Genomic DNA, 18,629 nt, shown 5'->3' with positions numbered 1-18,629 from the left:
GCATATGAATGATGTTTTATTTAAAGACCTACACATGTGGTTTAAACAAACATGGCCTTTCCTGAACCCTTGACTGTTGCATAAAACTCCATACCCTCAGAGATGTGAGCACTGACTAGCTTGAGATATGAAAATGATATTGGGGGGAAGCACTGCAGTTAGAAAACACTAGATTCACAGATAGAAAATGGAACCTCTCTCCAAATTTTAGTTATCTAAGACATGACATTTGCCTTGGTTTTGATTCACAATACAAATTCAGATATTGATATCACTCTAGCTATTTGAACAATAAATACAGTATAGCTTAGTGAGTATATACAGAAAAAAACGTTCACATTCCAAGCTACAAACAGTTAATGTGATTTTTAAGTACAATTAACAGTACTCACCTGTAGGAACTTAGTACTTTTGTCCTGCTCCAGAATAAGTTTGTAGAAATTTCCAGCTGATATCCTAGGCCATGGTCAAACTGGTAACATCTTATTAAAATTACAACTAGAATTGAAGCAGAATGAAAGTTAAATTAGCTGACAGATTTCTGAATGTGTATTCTGGAAGATTTTTAATCCTGCATTTAAAAGTGAAGAGAAGTTCCCTGCTAAGCTCTTTCACTCAAGGACCACAGACAGCTTTTTCTTTATTCCACTTTGATCTCTTTATGGAAAGGTCTCCAAAGCATGGAAGAAGTCTAATTGGTATTAAGTATTACATCGAGGCTGTAATTCCAGTTTATAAACTTGTTAAATGAAAAAGGGCAGCAGTTAATCCAGAAACGCCAGAAAAGACTCACCACTGCGCTTCCTGAAAAAGCTTCAGGTGCTGTTACATGAATAAACATGCGGTGTGCGTGTACGTGCACAGATGCCTATGAACAGTGGCTTGACTGGGCGACTACAATCAGCCTTTTCCAACTGCTCAGTTGAAAAGGAATTAAAACTATGAAAAATAGCACAAAGGTGATACTTACAACAGCATCATTGCTTTAGATTTTAACTCTTTCCTGAGATGACTGGCATAACTTTTGAAAGGGAAAAAAAACGCACTGTGTTTTGATGAGAGTTCTCTTTCTTAGCAGTTCCTACATTTCAGCTACTTCAGTGGTAAACTGTGTAACGATAGTCTCTCCAAGTGAATCTGTGAAGTATAAAAATATAGGAAATGAGAGATCATGCAAATGAAGTCCATTAGCTGTCCAAAGTTTTCACATACTGTAGAATCCAACAACACAATGAAGATATGCTGGAAATCAATGACTGTTTATGCATTACTGAGGGAATCTGGGTTAAGAATAAAAACAAAACAATCAGATATGTAACTGGTCTCAAGTGAGTTGTAATTTATTGGGACCCTGCTGTTTCTCACTCTGAGCTTTTTACACAAAGCAGTCTATTAAATGCACAAGCAGTATTTTTGCAAATATAGGTTTTTAAAGCAACAATTATGTACTGGTTCTTTGTCTCTCCAAATGTCACTGAAAACTAGTGACTCCATTTTGTAGAAAGTAACCAAATGGCACTGCTCTTCTGTGCTAGTCAATTAGCGATGTTACTGTGTTGGGCAGAAGGCTTTGTTTTAGGAGAAAAAAGCACAGTTTTGATAATAACTCTGCCAAAATTTGTAGTATGTAGCAAAGTTGAAACTGTAACAATTTCCCCCACTGTAGATTTTTCAACATTCCTTAAAAGAGAGAGAGAGAAATGAATGACCAACCTCAATCAGACTGTGATGCTGAAAATCATCTTCTCACAAGGAACTGATGTGAAGGGATCACGAGCTGTAGCCAAGTAGAACTGTGGCTGCCCCTAGTGAGGAAAGGACAGTGATGACGAAGGCTTAATTTTGCTTCCTAGTCGAGGATGAACTTCAAAATGACTTGAGTCAAGTTGAGGGGTTTAAGTTGTCCGGGTCCAAGTCCTGGAGGAGATGGTAAATGCACAAGGAAAGCAGCCTGTCTTTGGCATCGCTAGACTCCCGAGACGAGAGCTACACAGTATCACACAGAGAGCTGGGCGTGAGGGGAAGCACAGGCCAGTCACCTGCTCCAGTTTCAGAGACCCCCATTTAATAGAGCTACCAGAGAACCAGAAATCTACTCCCGCTAGAAAACACGCACTCAGACAGCGGTGGTTGTGACAATCATGACACCTAAATATATGTGCTTTGAAATGCTGCAGATCTATTGGTGTCAAGACTTAAGGCAAGCTTTACAAAAGTGTGTGTCATTTTCCTCTTACCCAGAGGGAGCTACTTTGCTGCTAGTGCTCCATTTTATGTTTGAACCTGAACAATGAATTTTAAAATTTCTTTCCAGGACATACATGGGAAAATATATCCTCAGAAATAACAGAGGAAAACCTTTTAGATTACGTGTTTGGTAATTTAACCAGAGACCATACTCAATGACATTTGTGGGTATAAGGTATCAGGTACATGCCATTTATTCTTGTACATGGTGATGCTAAAACAAATAAGGTATATGTACTTTATCCCTATAATTGAGACAACCACAGAAACCATGTAGGTATCCGTTACGTGGCAGAGTTTCTGCAAGTTAGTGGAAGGGTTGCCAGGTGTTTCAGTGAGTTAAACCCCAACTTGTGATGCGAGCACAGTGCCAGCTGGAGTGTCAGTTGCTTCACCCGAGAGGCAGCTTTCTGGCACTGCACCTGAGAAGGCAGAAGAGGATGGTCAAAGTACTTGGGCCCTCCATCCGTCCTGTGAGAGCAGGATGGAGCTCCAAGCTCCTGGCTGGGGCCTGGCCCAGCTCTGGCCACGGTGGCCACTTGAGTAACAAAACACATGAGCAATCCCTCTGCCTTTCAAATAAATCTGTTTATAAAATTTATGGAAAATATTACTCAAAGCTTGCTTTGGTACATAATTTTGAAATCCAGTCTTTTCATAACAGGCATGTTTTAAGAACATTTGAAGATCTTGCATAAGCCTGCATTTCAAATATTTTGCACCAAAATTTAACTTTTGATTACTAATTGCAGTTTTTAAAAATACTCATGTGTATGTGTGTGTCTGAATATAATGATCATAATTGTAAAAGTAGATTGTTTTGAGTTGCAATACAGAAAACAGAACAAGACTCCACTTTCCTGGTATTCACAGAAGAGGAGGTAGATAGCGTATTCTGCAGAACACTGGCAAGACATTCTCTGAATTCTTATACCAAATGGATGTTTGTTACCTGCATTAATGTTCCAAATAGTAAGTTTTAAAATAATTTTTTTTCCAGACAGATGATAAGATTATAAAGTTAGTAATCCTTCAAAGGGATTTAAGGTATAACCTCTGATAAATTTAGCTATCATTTAATCTTACCAGTTTCGCCCCGCGTTTGTGTGCTGATCATGAAGATCCATTAGAGGACAAATAACTCCTCAGATTTCATGAATACTCCTGAAATCAGAAAGTAAAGGCATGTTGCCATGGCACCACATGGTATCCACACCAAGCAGTTTAATCTTTAGCAATTTCAGAATACTTCTGAAGAAGAGTCTACAGGACCCACTCTCTAGTTCAGCAATGGTAATGATCCGCCTTAATGCGGCAAAAAAGCAAAGACTGCAGGATCCTGGCAGCAAAACCCTAAGTTGGTTTCCCTCTCAAGGAGGACATGTAGAACAAGTGTAATTTATTTGAAATCTATAGTAATAGGATACGGATTACATTTTTAATTACAGAAAATGATGCAAAATTTTGTCTTTTGAAAGTTCAGCAGATGCCAATTTAAGTAACACAATACGTATTTTACTTAGAAGTGTTACTTTCAAAATAAATTGATTATTGACATGATACACAAATATGTATAAGCTGGACAACTGGAAAAGTAATATTGTAAATCATGTCATATATTATCAATGTATTTCTTTAGAATCTTGTGGCCAATACCACAATCTAGAGAAATTTTTAATTAAACCTACATAGTTCCATTTTAAAGAAATAACTAAAATTAATGAGGCAAAATGGTATTTAGAGGGTATTTAGGAGACCAGTAAAATCACTTCTAACAAACACGTTCTCATCTCTTTTTCAGTCTATTTTCCCAATAGTATACCTTGGTAACAACTTAGCAGTTTTTTGGAATTGACTGTAAAAAAACTAAAGTGATAGGAAAATAACAAATGAGACATCCATAGATAAGTAACCTTGAAGAAAGCACTGAATATTATTACTTAAAACACTGTTGTTTCTGATGACACCATTACAAGTGCCATCTGTTATTCTTTATTTTTTGAGAAAATTTCAATGAACAAATCTCTGCAAAGCCTTTTTTTTGCAACCTTCCTTTACTTCTCAGATTGGGTTTATCTATATGCATTCTGCCTGATTTTATCCTCTAACTGCAGTTTATCAAACAGTACCTGGTGGCCTTGAACCCCTGTGAACCTGAAGGATTATGACTTAGTTTTTCCTTCAGCCTTTCACCCAGTTTTCTTCTGTTACACTTTTAATTTTATGTTTTCAGAGTACTTAAAATGTTTTCACTTTATCAAATTCCGTTAGTTGCTCTATAACTCTAGCTCTAAAAGAGAGGCAATGCAAAGGATGCTAAGTAGAAAAATGCATCAGGAGGATAAAGTCAAGATAGCCAAGACAGTCAGTCTTCAAAACAAAACCATTGTAAATCAAGCCGTTTTGATCATTAGGAAGTTATCAAGAGTCTTGACACAAACCATTTCTGACCTAACCTTTGAGAAGTCAATGACAACCAACTAAGTTCTTTTTATCTGTCACCACTTTAAGATGAATGGTTTTTCCAACATGGGGACAGAAAGATGGTAATTTTAACTTACTCTCAAGACAAATGACAGTACAACCGGTATCAACTCAAAAGTGGACTCCAGATTTCCAGTTTAGTGCAGCTTACCTTTTTGCAAGTGCGAGACATGCTTTATATCTACTGTTGAACTAAATCGCAAGTTCCAAAGCAGTGACTCATTATGCATTAATGCTCACTTGATTCTGAAAAAAAAACAATGAGTGATATCAGAGTTCCACATTCTAAAAAGATGTGGGAGCCATTCTACAAAATCCAAAATTTCAGAGGAAATGTTTTAATGCTTATTGGAAACAGCTATTCATAGATGTTTATGTAATGGCCAGACTGGGGGTCCACGTTTGCTAATGGAAGTATTATATATATGTATTTATATAAATATACACACACGCATATAGTACAATACAACTATATTTTTCTATTTGATTATTAGCTTTTTTCCTTGGATTTTTATTTCACAAACAGCTTAGAAACATAGGAGAAAACACATTCAACAAAATTTTGTTTTAAAAAGGGGAAGAGTTTCAAGAGAAGAACATTTTTAAAAAGCCATCGTGTTAACCACTGAGTGCTACTTCCTTTTTAAAAAACGTGTTAAGCATATTAAACCTATATGTAAACTTAAGAAAACATGAAACAAAAAACACCTCCAATTTGTCATAAATGAACTGAATTTTACAAAGTTTACAGAATAATACAAACAGAATACAGAAAATATTCCCCAACAGGAGATTATCTGTGAAAAATATCTAATCATCGTCATTTTTCTTTGGGAAACCTAACACATTTTTCAAACAATTTAACAGAATGTTTTTGCCCACTCCAACAAGTCAAGCATTCAAGTATCTCAGAGCGCAAAGACGGGTACGGGTGTACGTTGCTTGACATTTCCAGTCTGCATGAGTTAGACTTATTTTAGGATGTTCTGTAAAATCAGCATTTGCTTTGAGATGGCAAATTCTTTTTAAACATTTAATGACTAAGCAAGATAAAAGTATCCCGAGACGTTTACATTCTTGAGCAGAATTTGCAGTACCCTGAAAGATCTATGCTTGGGACCAAGTACAATAGTAATAAAACCCCTTCTAATTAATTTATGATCTAATCATTTCTACATCTGTACCAGAGCAAGCAGCCACCAGTGTGAGTCCTCCCAGCACCACTGACTTTAACCTACAAGATGGATTTCTGGATAACATAATGTGATTTACAAGGACTAGTTAACTATTGCATGTATGCAGCTTTGGCATCACCAGGCACAGCCTAATTCCAATAATGCCATCTCTGACCTTTCTAACTCAATCCACATTTGTTATAAAAACAATTATCATTCCAAGCTTTTGCAAGCTCCACTTCAGCAGGAAGTGCTAATGGTGTGAAAGGTACGGGGCGATAAATGCCTGAGGGAAAGAGTGCCTCATGTCACTCAAAGATGACCTCTTTCTCCTGATTAAGGAGCAACACTGACAGGCTCTCAAGTTCATCACTGAGCTGGGAAGGTGGAGGAAGGCATAAGGACGGCACATTCCACCCAAACTTTTCACGTGTGGGTGTTCATTTAATTAACTTTCTAAAACAGCAAACAGGAAAATGGCAAGGGGTTTGTGGAGTTCATGTGAAGAATCTCAACATTAAGGTATGCATCTTAAAGACTACATATTTGCTCATGAAGAGTGAAAAAACAGAACCCTCGCGTTATCCACTGTAAAAATACTGATCAAAGGATTAGACTATTAGATTAATTATTTACTTTTAAATGCCAAAGCCAGTTATTAAGCAAATTTAAGATTCATGGTATGGCTTATTTTTTTCCCCAAGAGCATATATTAAAGCAATAAAACTCCAAATCATGTAAGCCTAGCTCTCCTTCCCAGCCTGTAATCGTTTCTCCTTTCTTTGAACCCCTGTCAAACATGCCACCCAGTACTCAGTAGGGTTTTCATGTATCAAAAAATGAAGAATTTAACATTGTTGAGTAATTGCTTATATTATTGATATGAGAAAAATGTTTTTCTGGTCATTTTGGAGTTGGTGAAATGGCAGAAAAGGCATATAATTGGACCATCCTGCTAGGAAAATTAAAAATTAATGATGTAGATGACACAACTTCAAAGAGAATTGTTGACCTGTAAGCACTACCTGGAGAAAAGCTGTGTCTTAACAATTCAGAAATTTCCTTCCAGGCTTTTTAATCTAAGCATTTCCCCCCTAAACAATTACAAGGAACTATGATGCCAAATCTGGCCTAGTGATGAATAGCATTACTCAGTCTGGTCTTCAATGACAACCTGGAGAAGTGTCCAGCTTAAAGGCTGGGGTTCAAAATAACTACGAATTGTATTAGAATTTCTTTATTTTCTAGTTTTAAGAACTTGTTTTGTTTGTTTAAGGCAACTGCTTCCTTTTTAAATTTCTTTTTATAATTTAATGTAAGAAGACTGATACATTCTAGGATCAATAGAGTGTTTAGGTTTTTTTTTTTCCCCTTGCAGGTTTAAATTCCCATTTATATTATTATTGTTAATTCAGGAAAGACAGTAGCCTATGTATGCCAAACTGGACTTCTGAGGAACTAGAAAACCTCTGAGACCTCAGGGGTATTTAAGTGTTTTATACTATATATCCTCATACAACCATTATGAAATATTAACACTAAATACAACTAAACACTTTTTCTGAATGTCTAAGTTAGAAAACCTTTTGTTAAAACTCAAACTCATGCTTTAGAAAGTAATTACTATTTTTACTTTTGGTTTAAATAGTTTCTTATACTCAGGAGGAAGTAAGTAGCAAAGAAACACTATTTATTAAGTGCCATACAATGGGATTAGCCAACTTCACTCTGCCATGGCAAGAATAAAAACCTGCAAAAGATCTGACCCTACATTCTTCACTTTAGCTTACTGAGCAATTAGCACAGGTGCTCTGGCATAAAAATGCGTTTATTCACTGTTGGGGAAGTATTTCACTTCCCATGAGTATTTTCAAATCCTTTAGATATTTTGCAGTAAATCATGTTTTTTTTTTGATACTTCGGCAGACTAGGAAAAAAAAAAGTATGTGCATGAAGTTAGATTTGAAAACCTAATAGAAGCAATCAATAGCTGAGAAATGTGTAGGAAATATGTTGTTAGAAAACAGGCAAAGAAAAAAAAACCCTTGATTTTTATTCTTGGCTGGCATACTATTATATCAACTTTCAATTTATATATAAACCTAGCAATATGATGGCTGAGCATTTGGATCTTGTCAAAAGGCTGATTTTCAAGATAAAATTTAATTGTACTTCTTCAGATTAATTGTTGTAATGTGATCGTAACATTGCTTACATAAAAGCTAAATGGAAGTTTTAATGTTTCCTTTCCAGCTGTATCACAATGTAACTCACTCCCAAAGCAAAGCAACTCCAATTTCAAAAGAGGCTGATATCCATACTCTCTCAGCTCTATTATAAACTGCCGTCAGGAAAAAACTGTAAACTGAAGCATTATTACTCTCTAAATTTATACCACACAGCAAGATTTTATATAGTTCCAAATCTATCATTTAGGTGAGATCTAGAATCTTAATACTTAGAATGTTGTTATGCAATCATGTTCTCACTCACAGATACTGGTTACCGGGAGCAGTAATGTATTTTGTACTGCCATTGTAAAGTTAAAAAAAAAAAAAAAAATCAAGTGACTGACTCATTAGACTGTATATTCTATGCATTTAAAATCCAAAAGAGTATTACCATAAATTTTAGAAATGTTTATTTTAGAAATACACAGAACTCAAAATGTATATTTTAGTCCAAACATCTATAAAGAAAGAGAGTGACACACTTATAGACACAATATGTATGAATACCCTTGCCATGATTCTAACACCTAGGTCACCTAGAAGAGGACATTTTGATTTGAAAAAAAAATTTTTTTGTATACATAACATAAATAGATAAATAAGATCATTTTCATAACAAAAAACTTAAAAGAGATAATAAAAGCAGTGTATCAAACAAAACTATTTTTACTTTTGGGTCAAATCCCACACACCGGAAAAAAAAAAAAATGCCTATTAATAGCTTTGCCGAAGTGCTTCAAGTGCTTTTAAGATTTAGTAAAGCTATAAAGTCTGTCAATAAATAAATTACGGGTTAATATGCTATGCAGTCCATCACAGACAACAAAGCAAGTTTAGCAGTTTTAGAACATTGCCTCATACTTTTTGGCATGATCATGAAAACTCAGTGACTGATCGACACATCATTTCCAAGGTCACCAATAAGGCCTCGGTGTGTACCCCAGGACATGCTTTCAAATTCTCAGGAAGTTCCTTGAGAATATTTGGGAGCTTCTGCAGTGTCTTTATGTTTCTACCATAAAGATCTAACAGCCAGTCGGTATGAGCACTGGTCGATTCTTTATAACTTTTATAAGCCATGAGCAGTTCATTCAGATGGGTTAACCCTTTGAAAGCTAACATGAACTCTGCAGACAAATCAAAAATTGAACAAAAGTTTAGCAACATCCTACTAAGTAAAAATGAACCAAATTCAAGTTGCTGGTGATGAAAATGTTTCTCTGCCTGGGCATGGAAGTTCTCCATTGTGTCTTCAACCTTCGTCACAGCAAACAGCTCTTCCTTGACTTGCGTGGATACCACGTAATCCAAGGGCAGCTCTCCCTTACAGTTCCTCTGCTGTAAAAGCACTGGGCCTATAAAAAAGGAAATGCTACATGTCAGGACATTTGTTTTAGCAGCTTAATAGCTGTTTTCTTTCCTTCACCCACATGACCCCCAAAAGGTTCAGGGTTCTGTTTACAATCACAGTTTGCACTAATTCATGTTGACATGGATAACATATATACATATTCAGTGCCACACACAGGTGCACCCAAAGAAGTAACATTCTAGTTAATTCCCCAAAGAGGTCTGCCTAAATGTTCATGCCTTAAATAGTTTTTAGGGCAAGAAAAGCTTTTATAAAACTGTGGTAAACCAAGCCTTTAAGGCTTCCCAGAAGAAAGTAAGAGCATACATTCTACTCATGCGCCTTGTCAGAACATCACCCCCAGGAAAAAGTGCTCGGTGTCCTGCTACACTGCTGAGCAGATCTGGCTGCAAGGCTGCAAAGGCTCACGTGGAGGGGGAAGGCATTTCTCACTTTACCCTTGCTTATATTCAATTTTTGGTACAAGTAACTCATTAAAAATATCAGGTCTCACCCATCTGTCCTACCTAAAGCCACTGAACCCCTTACTTGGAAAGTACTGAAGAGTTCATCGCCTAAGTAGTAAAGCATGATGTGAGAGGGCAAGCGCACTGCAAAGTTTAACAGCACTTGCACTCTGGTCAGTGAAGCCTTGAAACTCCTTACACGCCTGGCAATAAATACGTTACATGGCCTATAAAGGTTTCAGCACTAGCAGAGTCGTAACACAGATAATACTGTCAGAGAAAGAGAACAGATGATAACTACATGGACACTAGTCAGGCATAAACTGTGTCCTACATCTGAAATGCACGTAATAGAAATATTAACTGCTGATGATAAATACATTTAAAATAACTTTCAGAAAAAATTCTGAATCAAAATTAACTTCCTTTCCAGGCTAGTGTTGTAGTGTAACAGATCATTTTGCCTTTAAAATATGTAAATGAATAAATCTTTAAAAATAAAGTTCTAAAATACTTAAAGATAAAATTGTGGATAGAAGATGCCAAAAGTAAAAAAGGCTTTGGAAATAAATTTTTAGAATTACTGCTCTCAAGAGTGAGTGGCCTCTAACGCATAGGTAATGCAATTACTACAATGATAATGTAAAACCACTTAACAGGTCCAAATCTAGAATGCAGCTAAGGTCAGAATAAGTCTGTTTGCCCACACTGGTAAATGCAAGTGTAAGACTTCCCCTCCGAGGACAAGGAATTCATTTTTCTCTATTCTTCACTAGGGGCCCTAGAGAAAAAATTCACCGCAGTTGGTATCATGCCATACTCCACGAAGAGCTGCACTAACACCTTTAGCATCACTTATCCCCAAATAAAGCAACACCAGACACCAGCCTGCACGTCAGGTACATGGTTGAGTGCAAAAGTCAAACCCTTAGGAGGCCAAACATTATGGTTTAGTGAACATGCAATATTAAAAAAGAACATATCGATTATGAAATGGTGTCAGGACAACAGACACACCGAGCAAGGCCTTTAGGGGGCAGGAGAAGCCCAAAAATGAGCAACTGTCCTTTGGCGCAGTGCTTCATGCGGCACGACCTTCCACAGACACATTCAGAGAAAACGACACATCTAAACAAAACAGGCTTTTTGCTTGTACACACAAATGCTTTAATTATGTGATAAAGTCATGTAAAATTATAAGAATCAGTACAAATAAAATAAGAATTTATCCACATCTCTGTGTTGTAAGCTAGTCATCACTTTTCTTTTGCCTTTCTTTAAAACTCACGTCAGTTTTGAACATTTTGATGTAAAATTTATATTATTCAGTTCAGATGTAAGAGGAATGTCACAGAAAAGCAAAAGGCTTGCTGAAAGCTGAGTATTAAGCTGAAGGTACATCTTTCACAAAACTCCTACACAACAGTTACTACCTTCTACCAGCTTAACTTAATTGATAGCAAAATGTGAATGAAGAAAAATATTCTAGGGTATCTGTTTTTATAGTCTGTAAAGAAATGACTCATAAAAATAAGCCTGAGTTAGAGCCATGCACAGGAAATGAAACAAGAGCGAAGAAATCTCAGTAATCACAACTAAACATTTATATCCATCTATTAATAAGCTTTCAGAAATGACTGGCTCACAAAGATATTACACACTTGAAATAAAAGGATTACTATTTAAAACCAGCCCACTCCATTAAAAATATATATACTCTCATACTGGAAGCTAAACAGCTTTAACAACACATACATAATTAAATATATATATGTTTATATTTATATATATTTAATTATGTGTGTGTATATACATGTATATATTATGAAAAGGCTTTTGCCCCTACTAATAAAAGGTGTTTACATTTTAGGAGGCTTTTTCCCTTTATTTGCTCAGTAATAAGAAATGAAGGCATCTTTTCTTACAGATTTTAAATAAAAATGCTATGTACCTCTGAGGGATTCATCCAAAAACTGGATAATTTATCAAAATCCATTTAGCATAAATGCACTCACCCCCATGCTGTAGTAGCAGCTTGCCAATTTCTACGTGTCCGTTTGACAGTGCATCATGCAAAGGAGTCACTCCGTCCACTTGAGTGAGCAGATCTACCTCTGGACAACGTTGCAAAATTTCCTGGACACACACTGTGTTGCCATAGTTACAGGCTTCATGCAAAGGCGTCCAGCCAGCATTGTCTAAATTAGAAATCAAGGCAAGTTTTAAAACAGCAGAAGCAGGACTTCTGTAGTCATGTACTAATGTGTGACTTCTCTCATCAGTTTGACTTTCTGGGTATTCCATACACATATACTTTTTTTTAAAAAGTATTTCAAAAGATGTCTAATAAGTGACATGTTTACTTGTAAGAAAAATTAAATAACAAATTTAAAAATATTAACGATGGGATATAATCAAATACAGGCACAAAAATGGTTCTGAATCCTTAGCTATGAATTGATTAATTTCTTGGTTTTGCCAATGTCACTATTTTAAAGATACTTTAGGTAAATTAACTTAAACAATTTTTCTTAATGTGAAATAAAACTATTTAAAATCACAAATATTAAGACATTGGGTTAGACCAAAAAGATTTAGAACTTACCTTTAACATTGATGTCGATTCCTGGCAAAGACAGAAGAAGAATCAATTTCTCCACTTGGTTATTTATGCAAGCTCTATGCAGGGCTGTTTCTCCTGCCATAAAAAATTGATAATTATTCCAGAAAAGATATCAACTACAGAAAATAATCAAAGGGCATGAACTAGGAGATCTGGCCCCATGCCAGAAAATTATTTATTGAGTTTTCCTTTTCACCAATTTAAACATCTCCTGCATTAAAAAGGGGGTGGGGGGTATGGAAAGGAACCCCATTACTCCAGAGAGCTTCTGTTCTATCAGCAGTTCAGCAATGAAATTCTAGAGCAAAAGGGTTAATACAGGCTTTGTCTCCCCCTAGTTCAAGGTTTAAAGCTTTCATCCTGCTATAAAACCCCCAAATGATCACAGCACACCAAAAATACTGGGTTTTGAGCAATAAAAGTTTAGAGTGCAATTGCCCTCTCTTAAATTTATTCATGAACCTGCGTTAAATGTATGGCTCTTTTTTATGCTGCATTTATAGCTTAATTCAAATGAATGTTTCTGGCTAAGCACGAGTGCCTCTACACATTCAAGTATAATTCAGAACTTCAAATCCATTAACAGATGGTTTGCTGCTTTTCAATAGGCTGTCTGGCTTGGCTACAGCAGCTCAGAGAGGCAGAAACGGAGGATTCTTAATATAAACATAGTACACGTACGTACACACACATTCCCTCTTTCCTCCCAGAAAAAATTTCCTCGTATCATTTACAGCTGAACAAAAGTAGTCTTTTGCTAGGAGGGATGCAATTAGTATCTGCTAGCTAAAATTATCTATATTTAATCTCTGGTACAACCAAATTAATAGGATATAAGTAACAATCTTACGTAAAAAGAATTAAAAGAACAAAAACACTGTATATGATGGCTTAAGAACCAAGATGAAATACTGAATCGATTCTTGCTCCTGCTAGAAAATACTGAGTAGCACATTTTTACACATGATCTCTGCACCTTCTAGCAAAGCATTTCTTTTACATGCCTGGAAAAGCTTTGCAGCTTTTCTCTATTTCTCAATTCTCTTCCCCTCTTACTTCCTTCTGCTGTTGTCTAAAGTCATTCATATTCATTGTACTTTGTGAAACAATAAGGCAAAAAAAAAAGAATAATGATTTGTAAAGTTAATATCTGAGTTCTAATACATTTTCCATATTTTGAGCCACACGAGCAGTTATTCTGGATTTGTGATACACAATTATGAACTTACATCACGTTGAAAGATAAGAGCTGATTGTCATATTTTCCTCAAAAGTCATGATGTTATTAATTGTATCAGAAGCATGCTTTGGGTCATAAACAAGAGACTCAGCATTTTATTCTGGCCAGGTATTGCCTCCTGGAGTATAATTTATACTTGCAAGTTAAGAGGTGTCAAAGTAGAAAAGCTGCCAGAGTGAATTATTACAACAGGATTTTTGCTATTCCCTCGTTTAGGTGCTTAAGTTCCAGTATAGTTAGAACCAAAAGCCAAACACATTTCATAGTCTGGGCTCACTGCCTAGAAGAAAAGAGTCCATATGCCTAACACAGCTATGTAACATAGCCTACTCCTCATTCTTTGTTCACAGAATGTCTAGGACTGAAAGAGATGAAGACAGAATTATACTTTCAAATCAGAAGACACTCTAAGCAGTGCAGGTTGAAGTGGAATAGAAAAGTAAGGCGGGCAAGTCTGGAATGAGCTCAGTTAAGTGCTCCTTCGAATTCAATGTTTGGAAAGGCAGGGGAGAAAAGAAAGGAAGGAATGCTCCACTCTAATGGGTATTAGACAATCGCATTCTTTGTCCAAATGACAGTTATCCAGGAAGATATCCTGATTTTAGTCCAATGTTTAAGTGTTCATCTGGGCAAGTGTGTGAAACTTGCAGGCACTATGACCATCTAAACTTCTTAGCATAAATTAGAGACTTGGAATACCTTTCAGATTAGTCTTATGAAAATTCATCTTAGTAACTAAAGAGGGGCAATTCTCCTTGGAACATGACAGTTCCCCTTCTGACTTCTTTTTCAGCTTTTTTAATGATGAGGAACATTTAGAAAGGTTTCGTTCTCTGAAAGTAAAGAAAGAAAAAAACTGAAGTTATTTTTTCCAGCAAGGCATGCCAGCATACTTTAGAAGGCATTAAATTTGTTTTCCCTTTTTTTACTTAATATCACTTTATTGAGCTGCTTATTTTGACATTTGTTATTATGCTATTACATGACAGTATTAAAATGTTTTAAATTTTGTGTCAACTATACAAAGTTTAATGCATGAATTTCACTTTATCACATCCCACCATCTTCTATAAGTTCATACAGAATGTGGGATAAAGAGCAAGAGTCCAAGTAAACCATATTTAGTAAAGAAAACAAAACAGAAAAGAAAGAACAGAATGCAGGCTGCTGTACCCCTTTTTTGTCTTCACATTCTAAACTTATTCCTTTCTTCCTTTCATAGACAGTTCAGCTTTTTTGAATCTGTATATATTTCCAGAGGAAGCTCCTTGTTTGGGTGAATTATTAACATTTAAAGTAAGTCACATTCCGGAAACTCATTAACATTACTGGAAAGTAGTACATCAAATTATGGGGCAAAAATTGTATAATACAATTTAATGAACAGTTTTATTCCTTTTGAAAAGCACTTACTCTTTTTAGAGAAACTGCACACACTTTGAACAGAAATGAAACAAATTCAGGTCATGTGTACTTATGGGTCTGAAACTGAGTTTTCTTTCTAATCAATATAATTCAGACAGTACCACAGATACACAATAAAGGCGTCAAGAAGTTACAGCTCCAAACCAAGCACAGTTGGGACATGAGCATCGCTTACGGTAACTCGGAAAGCCCTTCGACCTGCTTCCGTTTAGCACCATTCAACATCAGTAGCGCTCTCGGAGATTCGAGGCAAGGCCGCTGTCCTATTTTCTTTGGTTTCTGTATCTTTGCACTTCCATGCACAACACCAGTTTTTCCCAAAGCTGGCAAATAGGAATATACCTGTTGCAAAGGAATATTATTTTCTCAATTACCAAGAAAGCAGTACAAAGATCTGGAAGAAGACAAGAATACTGCATTGTATCCTTCCATCTGGATATGATAGTCTCCATTACAAAGTAAATGAAAAGTCACAAAGAAAATCAACAGGAAGAATAGACATTTACGATGCCATGAAGTTAAATAACACGCTACTGAATGACTAAGGTGTTGCTAAAGAAATGAAAAAGACAATCAAGAGCCTTCTTGAAGAAAATGATGCTACTGTATGACCTAGAGTCACTGAAGAATATGAGAAAAAAATTGTTTTGAAGAAATGAAACTAAAAACAAAAACATCAAAACCCATGGGACAGAGTTTGGTCTCGGACAGAGCTGATCTTCGTTAGTGAGATGTATCTCCTATAGGCAACAGACAGGTGGGTTTTGGTTTTTTGATCCAGTTCTCTAATCTATGATGTTCGATTGAAGGGTTTACTCTCTGCCATTGTCCATGCCTGCAATTATGGACATATGATTGTCCATAAAGAATTACATTATTATAATAATAATCAGTGTGGGGAGGGGAACTGGACAGGATTTAAGGGAAAACTCAGAAGCTCTAGAACTGTATCACCAAATAGTAATTTTAAAAAATAGGGAAAAAAATTAAAGCTAAAAAAATAAAGCACATTGTAGCAGAAGAAGAAGAAAAGATAGGAAAAGAGGAGGGAGGAAACAAAACTATCATACTCTTGGAATCACATCTGAAATTCATGAAATATATTCTGTATGTATCAATGAAAATTAATAAAAATATCAGACATACAAAAGAATATAGTGAAGGAAAAAAGAGAAATAATATGTTTTGTAATTGAGTTTCTAAAATCACTTCTTGGATGTGAAAAGGTCTAGAGTTTTAATGGTGCTTACCATTTTCTGGAGAGAGAGAGGCTCTGAGGAAACACTGATGGAGCTTTGTAAACATAGCTTCTTGAAGACTGCCTCGGCAACAAACATTTGAAGCCAGGAGGAGGAAAAGGAGCAAATGAAAACCTCTAATTCCTGTGAAGAAAAGTCTGCAGAAACAAGAGAAGTAAGTACTCCCAGAGCCCATAAAATATTTTTTGTCTAGGCAATTTCCTCAGTATATTTTATTCATTCACATCATGGCTTTTGTATCAGTACGACTCATCCACATAACATGGCTAATATATTTTAATGACTTGCTTTCCAGGAGAAAACTTTTTAATGGTACATGTCCTCATACTTGAAAAACAATCATTACGTTTTACTATGTCAAGTAAAGACTGGATAATAAATGAATATACAGATATACATACAACTTTATCTGTCATTAGTTTCCCAAATAACAGTCCTTCCTACAACAGGATTGTTCCTTTGGAAAACCAGTGCTTAAATTTTAAAATAATCACACAAGGATGGACTCTACAATGATGAGTCCTAAGCTGACTAGAGTCACTTCTCTTCACTGCAGCTTAAGTCCTAGCCCTGGCAAGGCAGTGCGAGGCTCAAGGGTAAGAGCGTACAGGAGTGGAGGAGGATATCCTTATAAGTCTGCACTCTCTCCCGTGATGGTTGGGAGACAACTGTAAACAGTGAAATAAGCAAGCAACAGAAAATCACGGAGAATCTCACATCTCTCTTTTTAAACACTTATTTATTTGAAAGGTATAGCTGCAGTGAGAGACAGAAGGGGGAGAGGCATAGAGACACAGAGAAAGCTCTCCCACCTGCTGGTTCATTCCTCAAATGGCTACAAGTTAGAGATGAGTTCAACTAAAGCCACTGCTAGCAGTTTCTTCTGGGTCTCTACATGGGCAGTGACCTGAATACCACCGTCAGCTGTTTTCCCAGGTACATAACAAGGAAGGTAGATCAGAAGGGGACACGGGATGTTGGCACTAAGGCAGCGGTGACGTCAACTGCTATTCCACAACGCTAGCTCCTCACACATATTCCTAAAAATACTCCCTTTCCGATTCCTCATCCATATATCAGCGAGATCAACAGCATTTTCAAACTGTCACATCCATCTGGGCAGAACCTTTGGCACATACACCATTGTGACTCTGGGTTGATCTTGGGTGGCCCTTGTCCATCCTTAGGTACTGGGATGGTTGGGAGGCTAGGTATGGCCTACCCCCTATATCCCCCCCCCTCCAGAAATGGGAGGAACAAATAAAAAGCTTGGAAACAATGATCACATCCACTTCTTCCTAACCCTATATCCTTCTCATCCTGATCGACTATGTAAACATCATCTAAACAAACCAAAAACATAACAAATGAAAAGCCTCCCTTCCCTCTCTTTTGGCCTCATTCTGGCCCCTTCACACAGTGCTTCCTATCAGCCAGGCACCAAGACATCGCAGGAGGGTGCAGCTTGTGCCGACCTCAGAGTTTGGTAAATGTTTTTGCCTGAATTAAACTGTTCTCTGACAGCCAAGCTTCCACTTCTCCTTCCAACTGTGTGTCCTTGATTCCCCAATATCACAGTCACCACTCTCAAGAGCCAGGCTTTCTTGTCTGAAGAATTTATCATTTAAAAATGATGTATTTACATGAACTTAATTGTAGTTTGCATCTCCCACTGACAGTTCCAAAAAAGGAAGGAGTGTTTTATTTCTCCCCTCCACTCTACCGAGTGTTTAGCTATTTGAATCTGGTAGAATGCCAAGAAAAATTTGCTGAATAAACGAAGAGAACAGAAACATTTTGACTGAGACAATGAGGAAAAATTAAAAATTTATATCTATGAAAGAGGTTTGAAACACAGAAAACATTAAAGAAAAGTATCCAAATAGTAATGATACAATCAAAGAAGAGCAAAGGAAGCTTTATTAAAATTATCTAAATAAGAGCAAACTAAATTTCCTTTTCCTGATATGACAGAAGAAATGAGTTCAAGTCAAGGCCCAGCAATTGACAGGTTCTGGCCCGATTTAAACAATAAAGTTCCACTGGGACACAGCTGTGCTCACTTCTTTATACACTGTTCATGGCTGTCTTCTCACGGCAACTGTGGAGCTGAGCAGTTGACACAGA

At 36.4% G+C, this 18,629-nt stretch overlaps 1 protein-coding gene across 4 annotated transcripts in view; it reads right to left on the bottom strand.

Moving 5' to 3' along the window:
• Positions 1 to 5,185: 5,185 nt before the first annotated feature.
• SLF1 (SMC5-SMC6 complex localization factor 1) overlaps positions 5,186 to 18,629 on the bottom strand; it is a 55,161-nt gene continuing 41,717 nt past the window's right edge. For all 4 annotated transcript variants that reach the window (XM_040986045.1, XM_040986048.1, XM_040986047.1 and 1 more), the window contains 6 exons: positions 16,494 to 16,639; positions 15,419 to 15,585; positions 14,518 to 14,651; positions 12,561 to 12,653; positions 11,971 to 12,153; positions 5,186 to 9,492 (listed from right to left, as the gene is read on the bottom strand). In XM_040986045.1, coding sequence (XP_040841979.1) covers positions 9,011 to 9,492; positions 11,971 to 12,153; positions 12,561 to 12,653; positions 14,518 to 14,651; positions 15,419 to 15,585; positions 16,494 to 16,639 — 1,205 coding nt within the window. In that variant the 3' untranslated portion in view covers positions 5,186 to 9,010. The remainder of the gene's footprint in view (positions 9,493 to 11,970; positions 12,154 to 12,560; positions 12,654 to 14,517; positions 14,652 to 15,418; positions 15,586 to 16,493; positions 16,640 to 18,629) is intronic.

This window comes from Ochotona curzoniae, unplaced genomic scaffold (genome assembly GCF_017591425.1).
Source record: "Ochotona curzoniae isolate NIBS_2020 unplaced genomic scaffold, NIBS_Ocur_1.0 contig_4501, whole genome shotgun sequence".
NCBI lineage: Eukaryota > Metazoa > Chordata > Mammalia > Lagomorpha > Ochotonidae > Ochotona > Ochotona curzoniae.
The sequence above is the reverse complement of the archived record's forward strand: the minus strand, read 5'-3'. Positions and strand labels throughout refer to the sequence as shown.